The following is a 25,686-nucleotide window of genomic DNA, read 5'->3' on the forward strand; positions in this document are numbered from 1 at the left end:
AAAAATTTAAAATTGAAGCTATGTAAGAACTCTATAACCAGTTTGTCGTTTATTATTATTTGTACATATGCTTTAAAAAATTAAAAATTTTAAATAAAAATTTTAAATAAAAATAAATTTAAAAAAAGAAACGTAGAAACATAGAAAATAGGTGCAGGAGGAGGCCATTTTGGCCCTTCGAGCCAGGACTACCATTCATTGGGATCATGGCTGATCATCCACAATCAGTGACCCGTGCCTGCATTTCCTCCATACCCCTTGATTCTGCTAGACCCTAGAGCTATATCTAACTCTCCTTTAAATTCATCCAGTGAATTGGCCTCCACTGCCTTCTGTGGCAGAGAATTCCACAAATTTGCAACTCTCTGGGTGAAAACGTTTTTTTTCATCTCAGTTTTAAATGGCCTCTCCTTTATTCCTAGACTGTGGCCCCTATTGGCTTGACTGCACTTGGGAGTATTGTGGGAGGTCAGGACATTCACAGTGAATGGTAGGGCTTTGGGGTATGTTGTAGAACAGAGGGATCTAGATGTTCAAGTACATAGTAACCTGAAAGTAGCATCGCAAGTGGATAGGGTGGCGAGGTAGGCTTTTAGCATGTTGGCATTCAGGCATATAGTTTCAGTAGGTGCAGGTCACTTTCAGTGAGTGTTTTGGGGCAGGCCTGTAAAAGTTAAAATCTGTTGCACCTTCACATCTTATCTCTGGCCTTTGTTCCAACTATGATAAACCCTCCTCGTCTGCGTTAACCTATTACCTGCTTTGTCCTGTCTCTCCCCTTTTCCAGCTTTCTTCTCACCTACCCCTACAATCACTCTGAAGGAGGGTCTCCACCCAAGACGTCAACTATCCATATTCTCTAAAGATGCTGCCTGACATGAGTTGAGTTACTCCAGCACTCTGTACTTTTATGTATTAACCGGGTGGCATAGTGACACAGAGGTGCTGCCTTACAACGTCAGAGGCCCGGGTTTAATCCTGACAATGTGTGGTGTCTGTATGGAATTTGTATGTTTTCCCTGTGACTGTGTGGGTTTTCTCTGGGTGCTCCGGTTTCCTCCCACATTCCAAAGACGTGCAGTTTTGCAGGTTAATCGGCTTCTGTAAATTGTCCATTGTGTGTAGGATAGAACGAGTGCATGGGCGATCGCTGGTCAGAGCGGATTCATTGAGCTGAAGGGACTGTTTCCATTCTTCTCCATAGGCTCCCACTATCACTAGAACCAGTCTAATGAATCCTCCTTGTTCTTCCTCCAGAGCAAGCATATATATAAATATATATGTATATATATATATATATATTAGATAAGGAAACATGTGGTCAATGTTGGGGGGGTCCAGAACAAGGGGCCACAGTTTAAGAATAAGGGGTAGGCCATTTAGAACGGAGATGAGGAAGAACTTTTTCAGTCAGAGAGTGGTGAAGGTGTGGAATTCTCTGCCTCAGAAGGCAGTGGAGGCCAGTTCGTTGGATGCTTTCAAGAGAGAGCTGGATAGAGCTCTTAAGGATAGCGGAGTGAGGGGGTATGGGGAGAAGGCAGGAACGGGGTACTGATTGAGAGTGATCAGCCATGATCACATTGAATGGCGGTGCTGGCTCGAAGGGCCGAATGCTAGCTAAATATCACCTCCTGTTGAAGAAAAACGAGCAAAGTCTATGAAGGTGATAAAAAGCTTACAAAATAATTTCAAAAATTTATAAAACTTACTGATGGAATAAAGAATGTAAGCACTTCAACCATTTTAATTCACTCAAACTCTTAAAAAAAAAAAAGCCTAAACTTACTCTAAATATTAAAATGTTACATAGCAGATTTTCTTCACAAAAATCTAAAGAGAAGCAGTCATGTGCAACAATGTTTGTGTGGATATCCGACTTCGAGCATGTAGGTGTTAATGCAACTCTATGTTCCCTTACTACATTCCTTCATGAGTCTAACATCAAAAAGCAATCAGAGAAACAGCAGCAATCAAGTGACAGGCTATGGGACTTACAGGTTTACTCCAAGGGTAAATATACTAAGGTCAAGATTTTTTTGATGTGGACTGATAGAATTATAGTCCTGAAAAAAGACCATTCAGCCCATCAAGCCAAAACCAACTGCTAGACTTTGCTCGTTTTTCTTCAACAGGAGGTGATGTTTAGCTAGCTGTCAATAGACAATAGACAATAGAAAATAGGTGCAGGAGAAGGCCATTCGACCCTTCGAGCCAGCACCGCCATTCAATGTGATCATGGCTGATCATTCTCAATCAATACCCCGTTCCTGCCTTCTCCCCATACCCCCTGACTCCGCTATCCTTAAGAGCTCTATCTAGCTCTCTCTTGAATGTATTCAGAGAATTGGCCTTAAGTCCCGTCAAAAATCACGCCCATAGCTCTTTCTCCACACCCCTGCCCTGGTTTAAACCTCAGTACCTGGATAACATCAGGTTATGACAAATAATTATTGGGGTCCCTGAAAATGGCAAACCGGTAAAGAAGGCAAAAGCAGCTACAGGGAGAAGTTGGAGATTTCTTCATACAAGGAAGCAGAGGGTGGTGGTGGAATGATATTTTTTTTCAGATTTCAATCTAGAATCTTTATTTGTAGCAGCACAACAGGGTTGTAAACACTATACTCAATAGATAATATAATAAACAAGAATAAAAAAGTTCAATAATTTAAAAAAAACAATCTAGTGCAAAAAATAAAACAAAGCCTACAGTACAAGGATATGAAAAAAGCATTTGGTTAGTCCAATTTAAGGAGGGGTTAAACTGGACCTCGTATTGGGAAACAAGCCTGATCAGATGACTGAAGAAGGGTCTCGACCCAAAAAATTAACCCATTCCTTCTCCCCAGAGATGCTGCCTGTCCCGAGAGATCCTCCAGATTTTAGAGTCTATCTTCTGACCAGGTGACTGTTGTTTTAGTGGAAGAGCATTTTAGAACATTGATCACAACTCGTTAAGTTCAAAATAGCGATGAATAAGGATAAGTTTGGAGCATCAGGGCAAGTACTAAATTGAGGTAAAGCAGATTACAACATGATTAGGGAAAGTTCCATTGGGAGCAACTGTTATTGGGTAAATCCACATCAGTTGTGTGGGAGTCATTTAAAGGTCAGCTAGTCAGAGTTCAGGACTGGCATGTTCCAGTTAAGAAGAGGGATAAGGATGGCAAGGTAAGAGAAGCTTGGATGACCAAGCAGAAGGTACATTTGGTCAAAAAGAAAGATTATGTAAGGTTTAGAAAGTTGAAATCAGACAGGGCCTTTGAAGAATGTAAAGCAAGCAGGAAAATAAAAATCAAGCAGGCAATTAGAAGGAGCAAAAAGGTGATAAACAGCATTTGGTGAGTCAGATTAAAGAAAATCCCGAAGGTTTTCATATATTAAAAACATGACAGTAACTAGGGAGACGGATAAAACTGTTTAAACACTCATGGGTAAAAGAAAGAATTTATGCTTGGAGTCAGAGGATGTAGGTGTGGTAATGAGTACTTTGCATTTGCCAAAGGGAAGGACATGCAGGATAGTGAGATAAATGCAGGGTATACTATTAAAACTGGACAGTTTGAGATCAAGGAGGAAGTGGTATGATGTCTCTTAAAGTTGTAAGGTGTGTGAATTTCTAGGGCCAGATGGGCTCCATTGCTGATTATTTAGAGAGACAAAAAAGGCTATTGTAGGGGCCTCTATGAAGCTCGTTGCATTGGCTTTAGCCACAAGTGAGATCACAGAGGACTGTTCCTTGATTTAAGAAGGAAAGTAGAGAGAATCTAGGGAGTTAGAGGCTGTTGAGAATCAAACCAGTGGTAGAGAAGCTATTGGAGAGGATTTTTCAGGATGGAATTTACTCACATTTGGAAGAAAATGGGGTGATGAGGGACAAACAGCATAGCTTTGTCCATGGCAGGTCATGTCTTACTAACTTGATTGAGACTGTTGTGGAAGGTGATCAGCAGTCATTGTTTATGTAGATTTTAGTATGGCATTTGACACAGTCCCTCAGGATAGGTTTCCTCTCTAGTTTCCCACATTCTCCTCCGATATATCTGAACAGGCCCTGGAGATTTCTTTACCTTCATATGCGTGAGGACCTTCTGCACCTCCTTGACCCTAATACTGACTGCCCTCAGACGGGTCTATTGACTACTCCAAGTTCCCCAGTCCTCTGGTCTTTCTCCACATTAAAAAGAGGAGAAATACATAAGCACCTTGCCTATCTCCTGTGACTCCACTCACAGTTAATGCCTTTGATTCCTGAGGGGTCCCATTCTCTCTGTGATTGCCTTTTACCCTTTCTGTACTTATTAAAATCTCTTGGGATTATTCTTAATATTATCTGTCAGAGCTACCTTCTGACCCCTTTTTGCCCTCCTGATTTCCTTTTCTAGCTTGCTCCTCAGTTCCTGAAACTCTTCCAGGGACACATTTAATCTCACCTGCCTATATCTGCCCCATGCCGCCTCCTTATTTTTGACCAAAGCCTCAGTTTCTCATGTTCTCCAAGCTCTCTTACACCTACCTGACTTGTCCTTCACTCTAACAGGAACATGCATGGCCTGGACTCCTGTCACCACTTTTTTCAAAAACATCCCAACACTGACCCCTGTGGAAAACCACTAATCACTGACAGCCAACCAGAAAAGGCCTTTTTGTTGCCGCTTTTTGCCACCTGCCAGTTGGCCAATCTTCTAACCATGCTAGTACCTTACTTCTCACACGATGGGCTCCTACCTTGTTTAACAGCCTCGTGTTCGGCACCTTCAAGGCCTTCCGAAAATCCAAGTAAACAATATTCACTGATTCTCTTTTGTCTATCCTGTTTGTTACTTCCTCAAAAAAACTCCAACTGATTTGTCAGACCTGCATTAGACAATAGACAATAGACAATAGACAATAGGTACAGGAGTAGGCCATTCGGCCCTTCGAGCCAGCACCGCCATTCAATGTGATCATGGCTGATCATTCTCAATCAGTACCCCGTTCCTGCTTTCTCCCCATACCCCCTGACTCCGCTATCCTTAAGAGCTCTATCTAGCTCTCTCTTGAATGTATTCAGAGAATTGGCATCCACTGCCCTCTGAGGCAGAGAATTCCACAGATTCACAACTCTCTGACTAAAAAAGTTTTTCCTCATCTCTGTTCTAAATGGCCTACCCCTTATTCTTAAACTGTGGCCCCTGGTTCTGGACTCCCCCAACATTGGGAACATGTTTCCTGCCTCTAACATGTCCAACCCCTTAATAATCTTATACGTTTCGATAAGATCCCCTCTCATCCTTCTAAATTCCAGTGTATACAAACCTAGTCGCTCCAGTCTTTTAACATATGACAGTCCCGCCATTCCGGGAATTAACCTAGTAAACCTACGCTGCACGCCCTCAATAGCAAGAATATCCTCCCTCAAATTTGGAGACCAAAACTGCACACAGTACTCCAGGTGCGGCCTCACTGGGGTCCTGTACAACTGCAGAAGGACCTCTTTGCTCCTATACTCAACTCCTCTTGTTATGAAGGCCAACATTCCATTGGCTTTCTTCACTGCCTGCTGTACCTGCATGCTTCCTTTCAGTGACTGATTCACTAAGGCACCCAGATCACGTTGTACGTCCCCTTTCCCTAACTTGACACTATTCAAATAATAATCTGCCTTCCTATTCTTACCACCAAAGTGGATAACCTGCCATGCATCCGCCCAGTCACACAACCTGTCCAAGTCACCCTGCAACCTCATAGCATCTTCCTCACAGTTCACACTGCCACCTAGCTTTGTATCATCGGCAACCAGACAGAATGAAACAAAACTTACCTCCGGAATCAGTTCGAGGGTATCTTGAGTAATTGCAAATGTTTTTTTGGTTTCTGCTTCATAAGTAATTTTTGTTCCCAGTGGTGCATTGACTTGTGTAACAACAAAATTTCGAGATGCATTGCAGCATTTCTCCAACTGTGATCTGGAAAGCAAAACATTTTTGGGTGTCGTTTTCTGCCATTGACTGTCGTCTATGATGCCAGTAGCAGCATCTTCACTTTGCGGTTAGGAGATTCGAAGTTCAATTTCAAGATTTGCGTCAGAAGTCCTCATTCTAGGGCGTCAGAGATGTCCTCATTCTTCAGGAAACGGGGCTTCCCCTCTTCCATTATAGATGAGGCTCTCACTAGGGTCTCTTCTGCATCCCACAGCTCTGCTCTTGCTCCCCACTCTCCCCACTCGTAACAAGGACCTCATTCTCACCTTCCACCCCACCAGCCAGCGGATCCAACAAATCATCCGCCAACATTTCCGTCACCTACAACGGGACCCCACCACTGGTCATATCTTCCCATCCCCTCCCCTTTCTGCGTTCCGCAGAGACCGTTCCCTCCATAACTCCCTGGTCCACTCGTCCCTTCCTACCCAAACCACCCCAACCCCGGGCACTTTCCCCTGCAACCGCATGAGATGCAACACCTGTCCCTTTACCTCCCCCCTCAACTCCATCCAAGGACCCAAACAGTCTTTCCAGGTGAGACAGAGGTTCACCTGCACCTCCTCCAACCACATCTATTGCATCCGCTGCTCCAGATGTCAACTTATTTACATCGGCGAAACCAAACGCAGGCTCGGCGATCGCTTCGCTCAACACCTGCGTTCGGTCCGCGTTGGCCAAACTGATCTCCCGGTGGCCGAGCACTTCAACTCCCCCTCCCATTCCCAGTCTGACCTTTCTGTCATTGGCCTCCTCCAGTGCCATAGTGAGGCCCACCGTAAATTGGAGGAACAGCACCTCATATTTTGCAGCTTGCAGCCCAGTGGTATAAACATCGACTTCTCCAACTTTAGATAGTTCCTCTGTCCCTCTCTTCCCCTCCCCCTTCCCAGATATCCCTCTATCTTCCTCTCCACCTATATCCTTCCTTTGTCCCGCCCCCCTGACATCAGTCTGAAGAAGGGTCTCGACCCGAAACATCACCTATTCCTTCTCTCCTGAGATGCTGCCTGACCTGCTGAGTTACTCCAGCATTTTGTGAATATTCACCCAGAGAGTGATGCATCTTTCAAATTCGTAACACAAGAGGGCTGTGGAGGTTCATTTACTCAGCATAATGAATATAAAGGAAGATTTGTAAATGGAGAATGAATTTCCATTTTCGGGTAACCCACAACCCCAATGTTCCTTTCTCACTCCTGCCAGTCCACCCAGGATCCCTATTCCTTTGTTCGATCCCTCCCTCATGCAATGCTCCAATCAACCTGACATTATTCTCCTCAAAACAATCTGGTGCCTAATATGGGCAGGTTCAACTCCAGACTAATCAAATAGACAATAGACAATAGGTGCAGGAGTAGGCCATTCGGCCCTTCGAGCCAGCACCATCATTCAATGTGATCATGGCTGATCATTCTCAATCAGTACCCCGTTCCTGCCTTCTCCCCATACCCCCTGACTCTGCTATCCTTAAGAGCTCTATCTAACTCTCTCTTGAATGCATTCGGACAATTGGCCTCCACTGCCTTCTGAGGCAGAGAATTCCACAGATTTACAACTCTTTGACTGAAAAGTTTTTCCTCATCTCCGTTCTAAATGGCCGACCCCTTATTCTTAAACTATGGCTCCTGGTTCTGTACTCCCCCAACATTGGGAACATGTTTCCTGCCTCTAACGTGTCCAACCCCTTAATAATCTTGTACGTTTCGATAAGATCCCCTCTCATCCTTCTAAATTCCAGTGTATACAAGCCTAGCCGCTCCAGTCTTTCAAAATATGACAGTCCTGCCATTCCGGGAATTAACCTAGTAAACCTACGCTGCACGCCCTCAATAGCAAGAATATCCTTCCTCAAATTTTGGAGACCAAAACTGCACACAGTACTCCAGGTGCAGTCTCACTAGGGCCCTAAATAACTGCAGAAGGACCTCTTTGCTCCTATACTCAACTCCTCTTGTTATGAAGGCCAACGTTCCATTGGCTTTCCTCACTGCCTGCTGTACCTGCATGCTTCCTTTCAGTGACTGATGCACTAGGACACCCAGATCTCATTGTATGTCCCCTTTTCCTAACTTAACACCATTCAGATAATAATCTGCCTTCTTATTCTTACCACCAAAGTGGATAACCTCACACTTATCCACATTAAACTGCATCTGCCATGCATCCGCCCACTCACACAACCTATCCAAGTCATCCTGCAACCTCGTAGCATCTTCCTCACAGCTCACACTACCACCCAGCTTTAAATCATCTGCAAATTTGCTAATGGTACTTTCTACCCACAATAATGGTATTGTCTACCCACAATGTATTTTATGTGCAAAGAATAAAATGTTATTTTTGAAAGTCTCAGGGCTAAAAACCTCTGATTATCCTTGGTACCACATCTGGATCTAGATTCCAGACCACTGAGTCGTATCTTTTAGAAACTGGTGTATCTGGAACCTTCTTTGTACAATTATGAACATTTGTATACAAAATGTTGATAAATACAATTGTGAATATTTAAATTGCTATTTACAATGCAACATACATAATCCTTAAAAGAGCCGTCTTAAAAAAAAGTTTGGACACACACAGACAGTTGTTTTTAAGCCAATTACCACAAGTCTGTTCCAAAAAATATTTTTCTTCATCCCAGTCTAAGAAGCTACAATACTGTAATTCTTAAGGAATACTGATCATTTAACACTGGAAAATTACCTGATCTTTTGGTGCTCTTCCGAATTTTTTATCCACCTGCATTTCTGAATTTTCTTGAACAGTTTGATATAATGATCTTCTGTAAACCTAAGACCACAAAACAATGAAGAAGTAAAGAGGAAGGAAAATCCGTAGTGTTGACAGAATGGTACAAGTGAAATAAGGCATATTTCAAAGGATGGATTTCAAGAGCATTTTCCATGATGGGCAAGATGTGACATGCAACAAATTATTATCCAATATAAAATTATTATCCATCTCCTGACTGAATGCTCCTTTGTTCACAGGTGGCTCATTTACTCCTACGACTGTGCAGCCATGTATAAATCCAATTTAATTTTCAAATGCGCAGACAGCACCACCATTGTGGGCCGGACAATAATGATGAGACTGAGTGCAGGAAAAGATTGAGAACCTCGTGTCCTGGTATCGAGACAACAACCTTTCTCTCAATGTCAGCAAGACAAAGGAGAAAGTGATCGATTTCAGGAAGCAAAGTGGTTCACTTACCCCTGTTTGCATTGACGGTGCCAAAGTAGAGATGGTTGAAAACTTCAAATTCCTAGGAGTCAATATCACCAACAACTTCTCCTGGGCCACCCATATTGAATCAACGACTAAGAAAGCACACCACGTCTCTACTTCCTTAGAAGCCCTAGGAAGTTCAGCATGTCCCCTACAACTCTCACCAGCCTCTGCAGATGCACCATAGAAAGCATTTTATCAGGATGCTTCACAGCCTGGTTTTGGGAATAGCTCCATCCAAAACTGCAGGAAATTGCATTGAATGGTGGACGCAGCCCAGACCATCAGACAAACCTCCCTAACCTTGACTCCATTTATACCTCGCACTGCCGCAGCAAGGCCAGCAGCATAATCACGGATGAGTCGTAGCCTGGCCACTCCCTCTGCTCCCCTCCACCATCCGGCAAAAGGTATAGAAGTGTGAAAACGCAAACCTCCAGATTCAGGGACAATTTCTTCCCAGCTGTTATCTGGCAACTTCATAATCCTACCACACCAGAGAGCAGGGCTGAACTATCGACCTTATTGGTGACCTTCGGACTATCTTTGATAGGACTTTGCTGGCTTTACCTTCCACCAAATGGTGTTCCCTTGTCACGGCTCTATACGCTGTAAACAGTTAGATTGTAATCATGGATTATCTTTCCGCTGACTGGTTGGCATGCAACAAAAGCTTTTCACTGTACCTCGGTACATGTGACAATAAACTAAACTAAATCTGGCTGAGAGATATGTGTTGATACATCTCTATCAGCTCTTTGATGAGATCCCTAGTTTGCATCCTGTCTAATGTCATTTCAACCGAGTAAACCATTAATTTATTCACAAAATGCTGGAGTAACTCAGCAGGTCAGGCAGCATCTCGGGAGAGAAGGAATGGGTGATGTTTCGGGTCGAGACCCTTCTTCAGACTGATGTCGGGGGTGGGACAAAGGAAGGATATAGGTGGAGACAAGAAGATAGAGGGAGATCTGGGAAGGAGGAGGGGAAGGGAGGGACAGAGGAGCTATCTGAAGTTGGAGAAGTCGACGTTCATACCACCGGGCTGCAAACTGCCCAGGCGAAATATGAGGTGCTGCTCCTCCAATTTCCGGCGGGCCTCACTATGGCACTGGAGGAGGCCCATGACAGAGAGGTCAGACTGGGAATGGGAGGGGGAGTTAAAGTGCTGGGCCACCGGGAGATCAGTTGCGTTAATGCGGACCGAGCGCAGGTGCTCAGCGAAGCGATCGCCGAGCATGCGCTTGGTTTCGCCGATATAAATAAGTTGACATCTAGAGCAGCGGATGCAATAGATGAGGTTGGAGGAGGTGCAGGTGAACCTCTGTCTCACCTGGAAAGACTGTTTGGGTCCTTTGATGGAGTTGAGGGGGGAGGTAAAGGGACAGGTGTTGCATCTCGTGCGGTTGCAAGGGAAAGTGCCCGGGGTTGGGGTGGTTTGGGTAGGAAGGGACGAGTGGACCAGGGAGTTACGGAGGGAACGGTCTCTGCGGAACGCAGAGAGGGGAGGGGATGGGAAGATATGGCCAGTGGTGGGGTCCCGTTGTAGGTGACGGAAATGTTGGTGGATGATATGTTGGATCCGCTGGCTGGTGGGGTGGAAGGTGAGAACGAGGGGGATCCTGTCCTTGTTGCGAGTGGGGGGAGGGGGAGCAAGAGCGGAGCTGCGGGATGTAGAAGAGACCCTAGTGAGAGCCTCATCTATAATGGAGGAGGGGAAGCCCCGTTTTCTGAAGAACGAGGACATCTCGGAAGCCCTAAACTCGGCCCAACTGGCCTTATCATCTGCCCAAAACACATGAAACATTAGAAAATAGCAGGGGGAGACTACTTGGCCCCCAAGTTTGCCCCACCATTTAAAATTGTGGGTTTTTCTATAGAAGAAACTGTCCATGGTTAAATGCTGCTAACCAGTAAGTAAAGGCTAACTAATAGAGCACTCATTAACCCCATGCCTGATCACTATATAATCCTTTACAAAGCATTAAATGTCTTTGTTTTATTTCTATTCAAGAGTCCAGGCTGTTCACATCAAAAATATGTTTTAGAAGACTAGCTATAGACAATAGACAATGGGTAGCTTACAACCCAGTCGTATGAGTATTGATTTCTCTAACTTCGAGTAACCCTTGCACTCCTCTCTCTCTCCATCCCTCCCCATCCAAGATTCACCAGCTTCTCATTTACATCTAGCAAACAGCTAACAATGGCCTGTTTCCTTTATCGTTTTTGCATATCTTTATTACTTTTGCGTATCTATTACTTTTTTTGCATATCTTCCATTCATTTGTTCTATATCTCTCTCCATCACCGTCTACATCTCTTGTTTCCCTTCCCCCCAACCCCCCAAACTACTATAGGCTCAGCGCCAAACCCTGAAGCATACTGTTAGTCATAGGCTTCTAGTCTGAAAAGCAACCTTCCGTCATCTCCCTCTGCTTCCTTCCATGAAGTAAATACTCTTTCCACTCAGTTAGCTCTGCTTAGATCCCCTGCAATCTTACCTTCCAGGGCAGCCTACCATATGGAACATTATTAAGGGCTTTGTTGAAGTCCATATTGACAACTTTCATGGCTTTTCCCTCATTAGCCATTTTGGTTACTTGTTTAAAAAAAAAGATTCATGAGATACTATCTCCCATGTACAAAACCACGTCAACTGTTCTTAATCAGCCCCTGTCAATCAAAATGCATGTATATCTTATCCCTCGAATCCCCTCCAGGCACATTGCTTTTACCAGTGATTTTAGGCTCATTGGTCTACAGTACCCACACGTGTCCTCACAGCCCTTCTTGAAAAGCACAACATTAATCACCCTCACCCTCAAGGTCTTCCCACACCTTGCCTGTATCTGATGATGATTCATATATCTTAGCCCGGGCAACCGCAATTTCTTCTCCCGCTTCCTAGTGCCCTTGGATATATCTGACAGGCTCGAGAGATTTATCTACCTTAACTTCCTTTTGCGAAACAAAGTTTATTGTTTAAACTAGAACAGGCTGAGGAAGGGCACAGATGACCCTGCATGCTAGTCCCAGAGAAGTATAAGAACATAACTGCAGATGCTGGTACAAATCGAAGGTCTTTATTCACAAAATGCTGGAGTAACTCAGCAGGTCAGGCAGCATCTCGGGAGAGAAGGAATGGGTGACTTTTCGGGTCGAGACACTTCTTCAGACTGATGTCAGGGGGACGGGACAAAGGGGTCCCAGAGAAGGATCGACTGTCATCCGATACAATTGCCCACCCTTTTAAATCTCTCTTACACTTCTATCTATCACTATTTTCTAGCTGTTCTCTGCACTCTGGTATCTTTCTCTTTGTTTTACTTTTGTACTTATGTTTAGCTTGATTGTATTCATGTATAGTATTGTCTGTGTAAGAAGTAACAGTAGATGCAGGTTTACACCGAAGTTAGACACAAACCGCTGGAGTAACTCAGCGGGTCGGGCAACATCTCTGGAGAAAAGAAATAGGTGACGTTTCGGCTTGATACCCTTCATCAGGCTGAGAGTCAGGGAAGGGGAAACTAGAGGTATGAGAAGGTACAGAACAAGCAGAGCCTGTATCGATGACTCAGCAAAGGTGGAGCCAACAATGCACTTTTATATTCCAACAACTTTGTTCTCTGCAAGGAACTATAAAAGTGTGGTAAGTCGAAAGAGGCCCGAAATAAAGGCGAGGAGTCGGGTATTTCGGGAGGTTTGATTTTATGACAGTTTTATTACGGTTTTGGGCGCAAAGTTATTCCAGCAGACTTGACCGGTCTGACAACTGTAATAAAATCAAACCTCCCGAAATACCCGACTCCTCGCCTTTATTTCGGGCCTCTTTCGACGCGCCCCAAAAGTATGTTTTTGGGTATAAAGTGGTTGATAAGGGCAGCACCCAGCACTGATCTGTGAGGCACACCACTAGTAACAGGCCTCCAGTCTGAAACATAATCTTTCACCACTGCCTTCTGCTTCCTTCCATGAACCCAATTCTGTATCCAGTTAGCTAGCTCCCTCTGGATTCTATGCAATCCAACCTTCCACGGCAGTTTACCATAGAGAACCTCTTCAATGTTGTCAAATTGGAAAGGGTGCAGAGAACATTTACGAGAATGTTGCCAGGACTCGAGGGTCTGAGATATAGGGAGAGGTTGAGCAGGCTGGGGCTCTTTTCCTTGTAGTGTAAGAGGATGTGATGTGAAACAGATAAACTATTATGTAAACTAGGTTATTATATAATAAAACATTCCATAAGCTTCTTCCCCACTTTAATGAGACACATAAATGAACCTTGTATGGAAAGGATGTATTTCCGATCTTCCAATCTACTTGGTTGCGCCTCTTGTACTTTTTTTAACTACACTTACTTTGTGGCTTTGACATTATGTTCTGTTTTCTCTTTTGCACTACCTGATATAATCAAGTATGGTATGATTTGACTGGATAGCAAACAAAACAGAGTTTTTCTACTGTCTATTGGTACACATGACAATAATAAATCAATACCAATACTAACACCCTAATCCTCAAACCTTATTTTGGCAATATCCTGACTTTTGGCTTTATATTCCAGGCTGTGAATCATTACTTTGTCAACTTTTACTGTGGAAATTTCCTTACGCAGATTACAGCTGCCTATTAGATTATTCACACTGGCTATGCGCATCCAACTGGATTTCAATTTAGAATCGGTAACCAAGTAGATGAAGTGGTAAAGAAGGCATACGATATGTTTACCTTCATAGTAGGGGCATTGAGGTTAGTAGGCAGGAAGTCACCCTGCAGCTTTACAGGACTTTGATTAGGCTGCATTTGCTGCATTTGGAGTATTGGATGCAGAACAGCCTCATTATGGGAAGCATGTGGAGGCTTTGGAAAGGGTACAGAGAAGTCTTATCAGAATGCTGCCTGGTTAGAAGGTATTAGCTATAAGGATAGGTTCGTCAAATTTAGAATGTTTTCTCTGTGGCATCCGAGGCTGATGGAAGTTTATAAGATTTGCACAGGGTAGACAATCAGAACCTTTCTCCCCAAAGTGGAGACACCAAACCATAAAGGGAAGGTCTTGAAGGTGAGAGGGTAAAGGAGGTTTTCAGGGCAAATGTTGTTTTTTTTTACACAGAATGGCGGGTGCCTGGAACGCACTGCCAGGGGTGGTGGTAGAGGCAGATATGATCTCGACGTCATGTTCAGCACAGACATTATGGGCTGAAGGCTCTGTTCCTGTGCTGTGCTTTTCCATAGAATCATAGAAACATAGGTGCAGGTGGCATCTATTCGGCCCTTCGAGACAGCACCGCCATTCATTGTGATCATGGCTGATCATCCACAATCAGTAACCTGCGCCCAACTTCTCCCCATATCCATTGATTCCGCTAGCCACTAGAGCTCTATCTAACTCTCTCTTAAATTCATCCAGTGATTTGGCCTCCACTGCCCTAAGTGGCAGAGAATTCCACAAATTCACAACTCTCTGGCTGAAAAAGTTCCTTCTCACCTCCATGTTCTATGTTCTAATTGTGAACCAGAACCCATCTCCACTCTTGCTGGTGAGGGCTCAAACCCTACACCTGAAGGTATAACATCTTAACTGGAGGGGAAACAATATCCTGGGAGCCAGTCTTGCTAATGCTACATGGGTGGGTTTAATCTAGGTTACTGGTGTGTGTGGGGTGGGGGGGGGGGGGTGATCCTATGCAGGACCAAACCAGGCAAGAGGCTGGAGGTTGGTAAGGATGGTGATGACAGACAGTTCAGTGGACAGAATAGGCAGGAGAAAGGGAGGGGGTTGGTTTGAATTGCACTTTTTTAAAAATGCAAGAGACCTGACAGGTAAGGCAGAAGAACCCCGGGCAATGGATAGGACCGTACAACTGGGATATCATAGCCATTACAGGCATGGTTAAGTGAGCAACAGGACTGGCAGCTTAATGTTCCAAGGTACAGATGCTTCAGGAGAGATAGAAGTGGGGGTAAAAGAGGAGGGGGTGTTGCTTTATTGATTAAGGAGGATGTCATGGCAGTGGTTGGAGATGACATTACAGATGGTTCATCCAGTGAGGCTATATGAGTGGAGCTGAGAAACAAGAAAGGGATGATCACCTTTTTGGGAGTGGACTATAGGCCCCCATATAGGCAATGGGAATTAGAAGAGGAAATATCCCAGAAGATTGCAGGCAGCTGCAGGACTAATAAAGTTGTCATGGGAGATTTTAATTTTCCCAATATTGACTGGGATTGTCATTGTGCAAAAGGTTTAGTCGGGGCAAAACTTGTCAAATGTGTTTAGGAAGGTTTAGGAATATTCCAGCTGACTAAAGTAAAGATTGTCGTTTCCTTCCAACCATTAAGGGTGACCAAAGTCACAGTAAAAGGTCCCTCTCATTTGGAAAAACTGCAGGACGCATGCCTTTAGCAGCATCTCGTACTTTGTTCCAAGTAGTCCTGAAGGCAGCGAATAAAACAAGACTGTAGCTTAGGATTGCAGACACAACAAACTGTGTGCGGCACGGAGGCGCAGTGGTAGACCTTTTGCCTTACAGCAACAGGCACCCGGGTTCAATCCTGACTAAGCGTGCTGTCTGTACGGAGTTTGTATGTTCTCCCCATGACTCGTGTGGGGTTTCTTCAGGTACTCCGGTTTCCTCCCACATTCCAAAGAAGTACAGGCTTGTAGGTTAATTGACTTGGTAAAATTGTAAATTGTCCCTCGTGTGTAGGATAGGGCTAGTGTGTAGGGATCGCTGGTCGGCGTGGACTCGGTGGGCTGAAGGGCCTGTTTCCACACTATACCTCTAAACTAAACTAAACTAGCACTTTGCACATGTGACAATAAAAGTACCATTGAACCATTGCAGTGCTTGCAGTCCACCAGCCAAGGGAGTTATGCAACTCCCGGGAGGGGCTAAGTTTAAAGGAGATATACAGGGCAAGTTTTTTCTTTACACAGGGGACGGCAAGTGCTGTGCTATCTGGTCATGCATACCAGAATTATCTGCCAACACTGTATCCAATAAGTTCAATAAGAGCTCACCCATTGTATTTTTTTAAAGCACAAGGAAAACAAAGACAAATGCCATTGCAATAAAATATCATGTCTAACGTCCACAGATCAGATCAAGCAGCAGTATCACAGTGAATTCATACTGGGTTTGTTCAAAACGGGTGGCACGGTGGCGCAGTGGTAGAGTTGCTACCTTACAGTGCTTGCAGAGCCGGCGACCCGGGTTCGATCCCAACTACGGGTGCTGTTTGTACAGAGTTTACACGTTCTCCCCAAGACCTGCGTGGGTTTTCTCTGAGATCTTTGGTTTCCTCCCACAGTCCATTGGGAAATTGGCTAGGTAAATGTAAAAATTGCCTCTAGTGTGTGTAGGATAGTGTTAATATGCGGGGATCGTTGGTCGGCGCGGACCGGAGGGCCTGTTTCCGCGCTGTATCTCTCAACTAAACCCTCTCTGAACACTGTACTTCTCAGAGGGGGAGGGGTCAAAATGTGGTCGTAGAGCAGGAGGGCAGGAGAAATCAGAGGGGGACTTCTCAGAGATCATTTTAATTTGCAGTTTTAAAATAAATATTTCTATCTTTTCACCAACGATTTGCCAGAAATCCAGCTCTTTTGCAGAACAGATGAAGCTCAGAAAGCAGAGACTTGTTCTGTTTTATTTCCAAGCCTTTATGGTCAGCTGCAGCTGGGACTTTGAAAATTATGCTAAAACCAGGCGACTCTTGCATTTGGACCCAGTAGGCTGCTTCCGTGCTTTCTGTACTTCATGGGGGATTGTACTTGTGTATGGCAATAATCTTACTGATCTATATGCAAAAAAAAAAGTTCTTCTCTGTACCTTGGTAATAAAGAACCATTGAGCCATTGAGGTTTCTCCAGAAACAACTGGTCACCAAACAGAGATGCACTGAGACCAGCATCTTTATGCCAAATTTAAACATCAAAAATGACCTGCCTAGAATTTGGTTCACATAATGCCAAGATTGTGTGGCTCGTGAAACTCAACTTCAAGGCAATAAATCATTCACAAGGGTGAAATATGATCTTACAGCAGATTCCACAAACTCTAAACATTTTGATATACCAAGGCATGAAGGAGCACAGTGCGCTGGGCAATCTTCTAGCTTTGGGATCATGCAAGCGCTGCCCTTGAAGTCTCCTTTAACCATCTGTGAAGCAGAGGTAGCTAAAAGCGACCCACATTGGAGACCCTCGGACCATCTTTAATCGGACTTTACTGGACTTTATCTTGCACTAAACGCTATTCCCTTTATCCCGTATCTGTACTCTGTGGACGGCTTGACTGTAATCATATAGTCTTTCGCTGACTGGATAGCACGCAACAACAAAAAAGCATTTCACTGTACCTCGGTACACGTGACAATGAACTAAAACTCAAGCAGATCCCAGGCCATGGAGGTCAGAGCATCGTAGAGTCATAAAATCATAAGTGAAAGGAATAGAATTAGGCCATTTGGCCCATCAAGTCTACTCCGCCATTTAATCCATATTCGAACCACCTTCTGAATGAAAAAGTTTCCCCTCAGGTTTCTATTCATTCTTGCCCCTCTCCCCTTAAACCTATGTCCTCTGGTTCTTGATTCCACTACTTTGGGTAAAAGTTTAGTTTAGTTTAGTTTGTCGACACGTGCACCGAGGTACAGTGAAAAGCTTTTGTTGCGTGACTGTGCATTCACCCTATCCTTTCCCCTCATGATTTTATAAGATCACCCCTCAGCTTCCTGCACTCCAAGGAATTATTTCCTAGCCTGTCCAACCTCTCCCGTTAGCTCAGGCCCTCAAGTCCAGGCAACATCCTTGAGGTGGCTGCTTCATAATAAGGTTCTCTTTGGAACATGTGCATTTGATGTAAGAAAATAGAGTTGGCCATACGACTTCTCAAACCTTGCCCTCTCATCTCCAACTTCTCTCTCTAAGCTTGTGAAATTCCAGCAGGTCCACCCTCCTTTCCACAGCCTGACCACATATCTGCCGCCCATTCCCCATCACTCCCTCACTGCACTGATCTGTTGAGCCGAGTCTCCAGGTTATAATCACCCCAAACCTCCCTCATCTCCCAGACATTTTCCCTGCCTTGACGGTGTCTAGTTTAGTTTAGTTTACTTTAGGAAACAGGCTCTTCGGCCCACCAAATCTGTGCCTACCAGCGATCCCCACACATTAACTCTATCCTACACACACTAGGGACAATTTTCAATTTTACCAAAGCCAATTAACCTACAAACCTGTACGTCTTTGAAGTGTGGGATGAAACCAATGCACCCGGAGAAAACCCATGCAGGTCACAGGAAGAACGTACAAACGCCATACTGATAGCACCCGTGGTCAGGATCGAACCCAGATCTCTGGCGCTATAAGGCAGCGACTCTACTGCTGCGCCCACTGTGCAAAAAGGAGATGCCCACAGCTTGTTCAGTGTCACAACACAACTTGTGCTTGTGAATTTGCAAAGGCCGGGACTTGAACAAGTACTTCCCTGGGTCTGTGACAAATCACTCCATTAATGCCTGCTAACTCCATTCAGTTCCTCGGCCTTCTGCCCGTGCTGCCAGAAGTGAAAAGTGATAACTGGGACCTTATGCAGGTTGGCAGAACTGGAAAACAAGCACACATTAAAGCTGAGAAATTTAGTACCAGAAAGAGAAAAATAGAAGAATATTGAATTAAGAGTAAAGCAAAACAGACAGGCAAGGAACTATTTTAAAAATGGGTGAATTTTAAAATCTCACTTGATTTTCAAAACTTGGAAAGCTTCTTATAATTCAGTTTTTAATGCCAGAGAGGAGGCCTGCTAGTTTAGGCTGCTTATGCTTGTAATTATAAGATGTATACAGACAATGTGTTACAGTGCTGAGAACCATATTCTGCTCTCTGGATCTTCCCCTTTGCTCTACCTAACAATGGCACAGTGGCGCAGTGGGAGAGTTGCTGCCTTAAGGCGCCAGAGACCCGGGTTGAATCCTGACTGCGGGAGCTGTCTGTACAGAGTTTGTACGTTCTTTCCATGACCGCATGGGTTTTCCCTGGGTGCTCCGGTTTCTTCCCACATTCCAAAGATGTACAGACTTGTTGGTTAATTGGCTTTGGTAAAAATTGTAAATTGTCCCAAGTGTGTAGGATAATATTAGTGTACAGGGATCGCTGGTTGGCGCGGGCTCGGTGGGCCGAAGGACCTGTTTCCGAGCTGTATCTCTGAACTAACTATTATACTTGCGTTTGACCTGGTTGTATTCATGTACAGTAATATCTGGTGTTTCGAGAACATGCAAAGCAAAGCCACATGACAATAAATTAAATTCGTTATAAAAATCCCTCGGGGCAAACTGTCACACACAAATGATAGACCAGCATAATTCAGTCAGCAATTTAGATAAATTATCACTGCCCTTGTATCTGAAGCTGCTGTACTGTTTACCCATACCGTTTACCGATGACAAGCACTGTAATTGGTTTTTGTCCAACTATTTTGGTTTTGAGTAAAAAATTCACAAAGGGCTGGAGTAACTCAGCAGGTCAGGCAGCATCTCTGGAGGACATTGACAGGTGATGTTTCGGGTCGGGACCCTTCTTCGGACTGATTGTAGTGGGGGGGGGGAGGGATTAAGATGGAAGAGAGGGCGGGGTGGGACAAAACCAGGCAAGTGATAGGAGGTCTGAAGAATGGTATCGACCCGAAACGTCACCCATTCCTTCTCTCCAGAGATGCTGCCTGTTCCGCTGAGTTACTCCTTTGTGTCTATTTTTGGGTCAAGACACTTCTTCTGGACTAAGAGTCTGAATTTTGTGTCTATTTTCGGGTCAAGCCACTTCTTCATTCTGAGAGTCGGGGAAGGGAAACAAGAGACATAGAAGGCACATAGAACAAATGAATGGAAGATATGCAAAAAGCAACGATGATCAAGGAAAGGTGGAGCCCACGATGGTCCATTGTTGGCTGTGGGGAAGGTGATAACATGTAATACGGACAGTGAAACACGACAGGACGACAGTGAAACTAGTTCCAGTTTAACCTACAAACCTGCACATCTTTGGAGTGTGGGAGGAAACCGGAGCAGCTGAGAAAACTCACACGGTCACAAACTCCGTACAGACAACACCCATAGTCAGGATCAAACTCGGGTCCCTGGCACGATAAGGCAGCAACTCTACCACTGTGCCACTGTGCTAAGACTAAGTGAATCAGTTGATGAATGGTCCATCAGTGGATGAATGGCCTATTTTGTGCTCTGCTCCAACATGGATAGGAAAAGCTTAGATTTATCTGTTGAGTCTGCTTCATAAATTATGTTGGCACTGTGGGATCAGTTTCCTACCTGGAATAAACTGAATTCAAAACCACCAGAAACACTGCCAAGAATTAGAACTTTTTTTTTCCACTCAAGAGGGAAAAAACCCTGGGTTTTGTTAATGTTAGTGTAATGAAGTTGCACTGTATAAAAATAATACTGTGAAAATCCAGCCATATAAATAGTATTCCCGGCCAATTTAAATTATTTAGGAACGTCTGTTTGAAAGTAGGACACTTCTGCTATTTAAAACATATATCTCAACCTCCCTTTCTCAAAAATGCTGCCTCATGTTATAGTGTCAGAGTCAAACAGCACGGAAACAGGCCCTTTGGCCCAACCTGTCCCTGCTGACCATCATGCTCCATCCACATTAGTCCCATTTGCCTGTGTTTGGCCCATATCCCTCTAACCTTTTCCTATACATGTTGGACAGTGCCAACATAATTTATGAAGCAGACTCAACAGATAAATCAAAGCTGCTCTAAATTCCAGCAACTTCTTTGGGGTAGCTTTTGTTTAGTTTACTTTAATTTAGTGTAGTTTAATGTAGTTTAGTGTAGTTTAGTCTAGTGTGGACACGAAATGCTGGAGTGGATAGAAGGAATGGGTGACGTTTCGGGTCGAGACCCTTCTTCAGATTGAGGGTCTGGGGAGAGGGAGATACAAAAATAAGGAAGTATAAGGTATGAAAACGAGACCTGAAAGGGGGTGGAGATCAAGGAAAATGCAGTCTAGTGTAGTTTAGTGTAGTGGCCCTTCGGCCCACTGAGTCTGCGCCGACCAGCAATCCCCGTATGCGAGCACTATCCGACACACGAGGGACAATGCATTTACAATTTTACCAAAGCCAATTAACCTAAAAGCCTGTATGTCTTTGGAATGTGGAAAAAAACCCAAGCACCCGTAGAAAACCCATGAGGTCATGGGGAGAACGTACAAACTCTGTACAGACAGCACTCATTGTCAGCGTCGAATCTGGGTCTCTGACGCTGTGAGGCAGCAACTCTATCGCTGCACCACAGTGCTGCCCCAAATAGACTTTTGGACAAATATTGGCAAAGTGAGCTGACGTCGAAATTCTATAACAGGCAGCCAGACCATGTCTAAGCGCGAGTGACAGAATTCGGCATGTATTTAAATTTCGCAAGATAATTACAGGGTTGTTTTACAGTGACTAAATGTCATTGACAGCAATTACTTGAGTGTACAAAGAAGGCATACATGGAAAGTGACATTTGGGAATCCCTTGTACATGGATTGGAGGTGTGGAAAGTACAGTGCCCTCCATAATGTTTAGGACAAAGACCCATCATTTATTTATTTGCCTCTGTACTCCATAATTTGAGATTTGTAATAGAAAAAAAATCACGTGGTTAAAGTGCACATTGTCAGATTTTATTAAAGGGTATTTTTATACATTTTGGTTTCACCATGTAGAAATTACAGCTGTCTTTATACATAGTCCCCCTAATTCAGGGCACCATAATGTTTTGGACACATGTGTTTGTAATTGCTCAGGTGTAAGTAATGCAGGTATAAGAGAGCTATCAGCACCTAGTTTTTCCTCCAGTCTTTCCATCATCTTTGGAAACGTTTATTGCTGTTTATCAACATGAGGACCAAAGTTATGCCAATGAAAGTCAAAGAAACCATTATGAGACTGAGAAACAAGAATAAAACTGTTAGAGACATCAGCCAAACCTTCGGTTTACCAAAATCAACTGTTATGTTCAGCACGGCAATAAAAATAAAGTACACTCACACGTTCGTTGCCTGAATCGCGCCAGCCTTTATTTACCCAGCATTCTCGGCTAATGAGGAATACCCACTAATTAACATGGCACATGAATATGCATGATACATTACACTGCTCTCCCTTTTTTAAAGTGTTAAATCCAAGTACTCAGTTGTAATTTGTGTTGTGATACTTGATTTAAACCAATACTTTTAACCATATTTACAAAATTTCAAATGATAAACATAACACATTTATTTTACATATTTACACATTTTCGTTTTACTTGTGGAGTGAGTTGTCTAACTTACAAATTTAACCTAATTACTGGTTTGCGGTTCCTGCCTGATTGTCTAACAGTAACAGGTGCAACAGGCGTAACAGATGTACGTGCAGCCTCAACTGTTGGCTTGTTTGGCTCTATTTTAGTACACTGACCTTGACTAGACAAGTCTGTTTCTTTATCTGTACTAACTGGATTTTGTGTATCAACCACAATAGTCTTTTTTAACTCACTTTCAGATGAATACTCAGGCATTAGGAATTCATGCTCAGTTTTTGGTTAATCTTTGGCTGGAATCATTTGATCCACATGAACACTTTTGATCTTGTCTCCAACATCCACTAAGTATCTTTTTGTTCCACACACTTCCACTATTTTCCCAACATCCCATTTGTCTCGACTGGACTTGTTGGGAGGACTGAGAACACGAACTTGCTCATCTGGCTTGAAGTTCCTCTCCTTTTTGTGGAAGTCAAAGTGGCTTTTTTGACAACTGTTTTTGCTCAACTCTCGAGGGCAAATTTAATATGCATTTATTGTCATTGTACACAAGGTACAACGAAATTAGAAATGCTACAACTGATAACAGTGCGACAGTGCAGAGACAATTGCACAGATATACGAACCAACACAACAAATGCCAGTATCATATAAAAACCAATTTAAAATCCTAATAAATAATGAGTGGGTTAAACACTTAAAAATTCTTAAAAGAAAGTTTCTTTTTTGAAAATGATAGTAGCCGAATTATGTGCTTCCGTTCACTGTTCTTATTGCCCAGGGAAAGAAACTGTTCTTGAGTCGATTTGTCCTGGCCCTTAGGCTCCTATAGCGCCTCCCAGAGGGCAGGAGAACAAACAATTTGTGTCCCGGGTGAGTGCTGTCCTTGATTATGACTCTGGCCCTGTTCAGACAGCGCGAGCTGGTGATGTTCTTCAGAGAGGGTAGTGGACAGCCGATGATTTTCTCTGCTGTCCTGATGACCTTTTGGAGGGCCTTCTGGTCTGCAGCCGAGCAGCCAGCATACCACACAGTGGTGCAGTATGCCAGTACGCTCTCGATGGTGGAGCGGTAGAAGGTCACCAGCAGATTCTCCTTCAGTCTGTTTTTCTGAAGTATTCTTAGGAAATGCAGTCTCTGCTGTGACTTTTTCACTACCGCCTTGGTATTTGCAGTCCAGGTGAGGTCCTGGGAGATGGTGGTCCCTAGGAACTTGAAGGTGGAGACCCTCTCCACTTCCTCCCCATTTATATGAAGTGGGGTGGAAGCCGCTCTTTGTTTCCTGAAGTCCAGCACTATTTCTTTTGTCTTGCTAGTGTTTAGTGCTAGATTATTTGCCTCGCACCATCCGGACAGAGCACGGACCTCGTCTCTGTACGCAGACTCATCCCCTCCAGTGATCAGACCGACCACAGTTGTGTCGTCTGCAAATTTGATGATAGAATTGGAGGGGTGGATAGGAGTGCAGTCGTGTGTGTACAGAGCATAGAGGATGGGGCTCAGCACACAGCCCTGCGGGGAGCCAATGCTAAGCGTAATGGTGGAGGAGCTGTGGGGGCCGATCTTAACAGATTGTGGGCGGTTTGTGAGGAAGTCTCTTATCCAGGCGCAGATGGATGGGGAGAAACCCAGGTTATTGTACAGCTTGTCCACTAGTATGCCTGGGATGATCGTATTCAATGCCGAGCTGTAGTCTATGAAAAGCATTCTTACATAGGTCCCCGGGCTCTCTAGGTGGCTCAGTGCAGTGTAGAGGGCTGTATTGATGGCGTCTTCTGTAGATCTGTTTGCTCGATAGGCAAACTGATGAGGGTCAAAGCTGGGAGGAAGGATGGCGTTGATGTGTTGTGCCACAAGCTTTTCAAAACATTTCATCACAACAGATGTGAGGGCTATTGGTCTGTAGTCATTTAGACTACTGACAGCAGGTTTTTTGGGGACAGGGATAATAGTAGCCGATTTTAAGCAGGATGGGATGGTGGCTTGTGTCAGGGAGATGTTAAAGATCTTTGTGAGGACCTCTGAAAGCTGGTCAGCACAAGCTTTCAGCACTTTGCCAAGTACTCCATCAGGTCCTGCTGCTTTATTTGGATCCACCATCTTTAGTACACGTCTCACTTGATGTTCCTGTAAGGTGAGCGTGTTAGGTGTGATAGATGGTGGGGGCAGGATGGCTGTGTGTGGCACTGCAGTCTCAAAACGGGCAAAGAAATGATTTAGCTCCTCTGCCAGTGAGGTATCCCCGCTGGAGATCACAGATGTTTTGCCCTTGTAGTTGGTTATCTGCTGTAAACCCTGCCACACCTGTCGTGGGTTGTTCTGAGTTAGATGGTCCTCTATTTTCCTCTTGTAGTCCTCCTTGGCTGCTTTGATGCCCCTCCTCAGCTCTGCCCTTGCCACGCTGTATTGTGCTCTGTCTCCAGACTTGAGGGCAGAGTAGCGCGCTTCCAAAAGACATTGTACCACTCTAGTCATCCAGGGTTTGCGGTTGGGATATACCCGGACGTGTTTGTTAACAGTCACATTATCAGTGCAGCTTTTTATATAGGACAGAACAGTTTCCGTATATTCCTCTAGGTCCTGGTGTTCAAATATAGTCCATTCTGTGCGTGCAAAGCAGTCCTGGAGCTCTGCGAGTGTTCCTGATGGCCAGGTTCTTATAACCTTTGTGTCTGTCTTAGTTTGCCTCCTGAGTGGGATGTATGCTGGGATCAGGAGCAGTGTGAGGTGGTCTGAGAGACCCAGATGTGGGAGAGGTACTGCTCTGTAAGCGTGCTTTAAATTGGAATAAACATGGTCCAGTGTGTTTGCCCCCCTGGTAGCACACTGTACATACTGCACACATTTGGGGAGTACTGTCCTTAAGCAAGTTTTATTAAAGTCCCCAGCAATGACATGCACTCCTTCAGGGTGAGCCAGTTGCTGTTTGTTTACAGTGTCATGCAGCAGGGTGAGAGCTATGCTGGCGTTAGCATCTGGTGGTATGTAAACCGCAGTAATGAGTACTACAGTGAACTCACGCGGCAGATAGAAGGGTCTGCACTTAACAGTCATTGCTTCCAAATCAGGAGAGCAGTGGCTGTATATGATGTTACTGTTAGTGCACCAGTCATTGTGCACGTAAATACACAGACCCCCTCCTCTGCTCTTACCAGAGTCGCCGTTTC

The 25,686-nt window shown here is 44.3% G+C and overlaps 1 protein-coding gene across 2 annotated transcripts in view; it reads right to left on the reverse strand.

The window, feature by feature from the left end:
- LOC144603413 (alpha-2,8-sialyltransferase 8F-like) overlaps window positions 1-25,686 on the reverse strand; it is an 80,705-nt gene that overhangs the window by 20,469 nt on the left and 34,550 nt on the right. For both annotated transcript variants that reach the window (XM_078416598.1, XM_078416608.1), the window contains exons 3-4: window positions 8,667-8,753; window positions 5,801-5,945 (exon numbers count right to left, since the gene is read on the reverse strand). In XM_078416598.1, coding sequence (XP_078272724.1) covers window positions 5,801-5,945; window positions 8,667-8,753 — 232 coding nt within the window. The remainder of the gene's footprint in view (window positions 1-5,800; window positions 5,946-8,666; window positions 8,754-25,686) is intronic.

Source organism: Rhinoraja longicauda, chromosome 2, assembly GCF_053455715.1.
Source record: "Rhinoraja longicauda isolate Sanriku21f chromosome 2, sRhiLon1.1, whole genome shotgun sequence".
NCBI classification, from domain to species: Eukaryota; Metazoa; Chordata; class Chondrichthyes; order Rajiformes; family Arhynchobatidae; genus Rhinoraja; species Rhinoraja longicauda.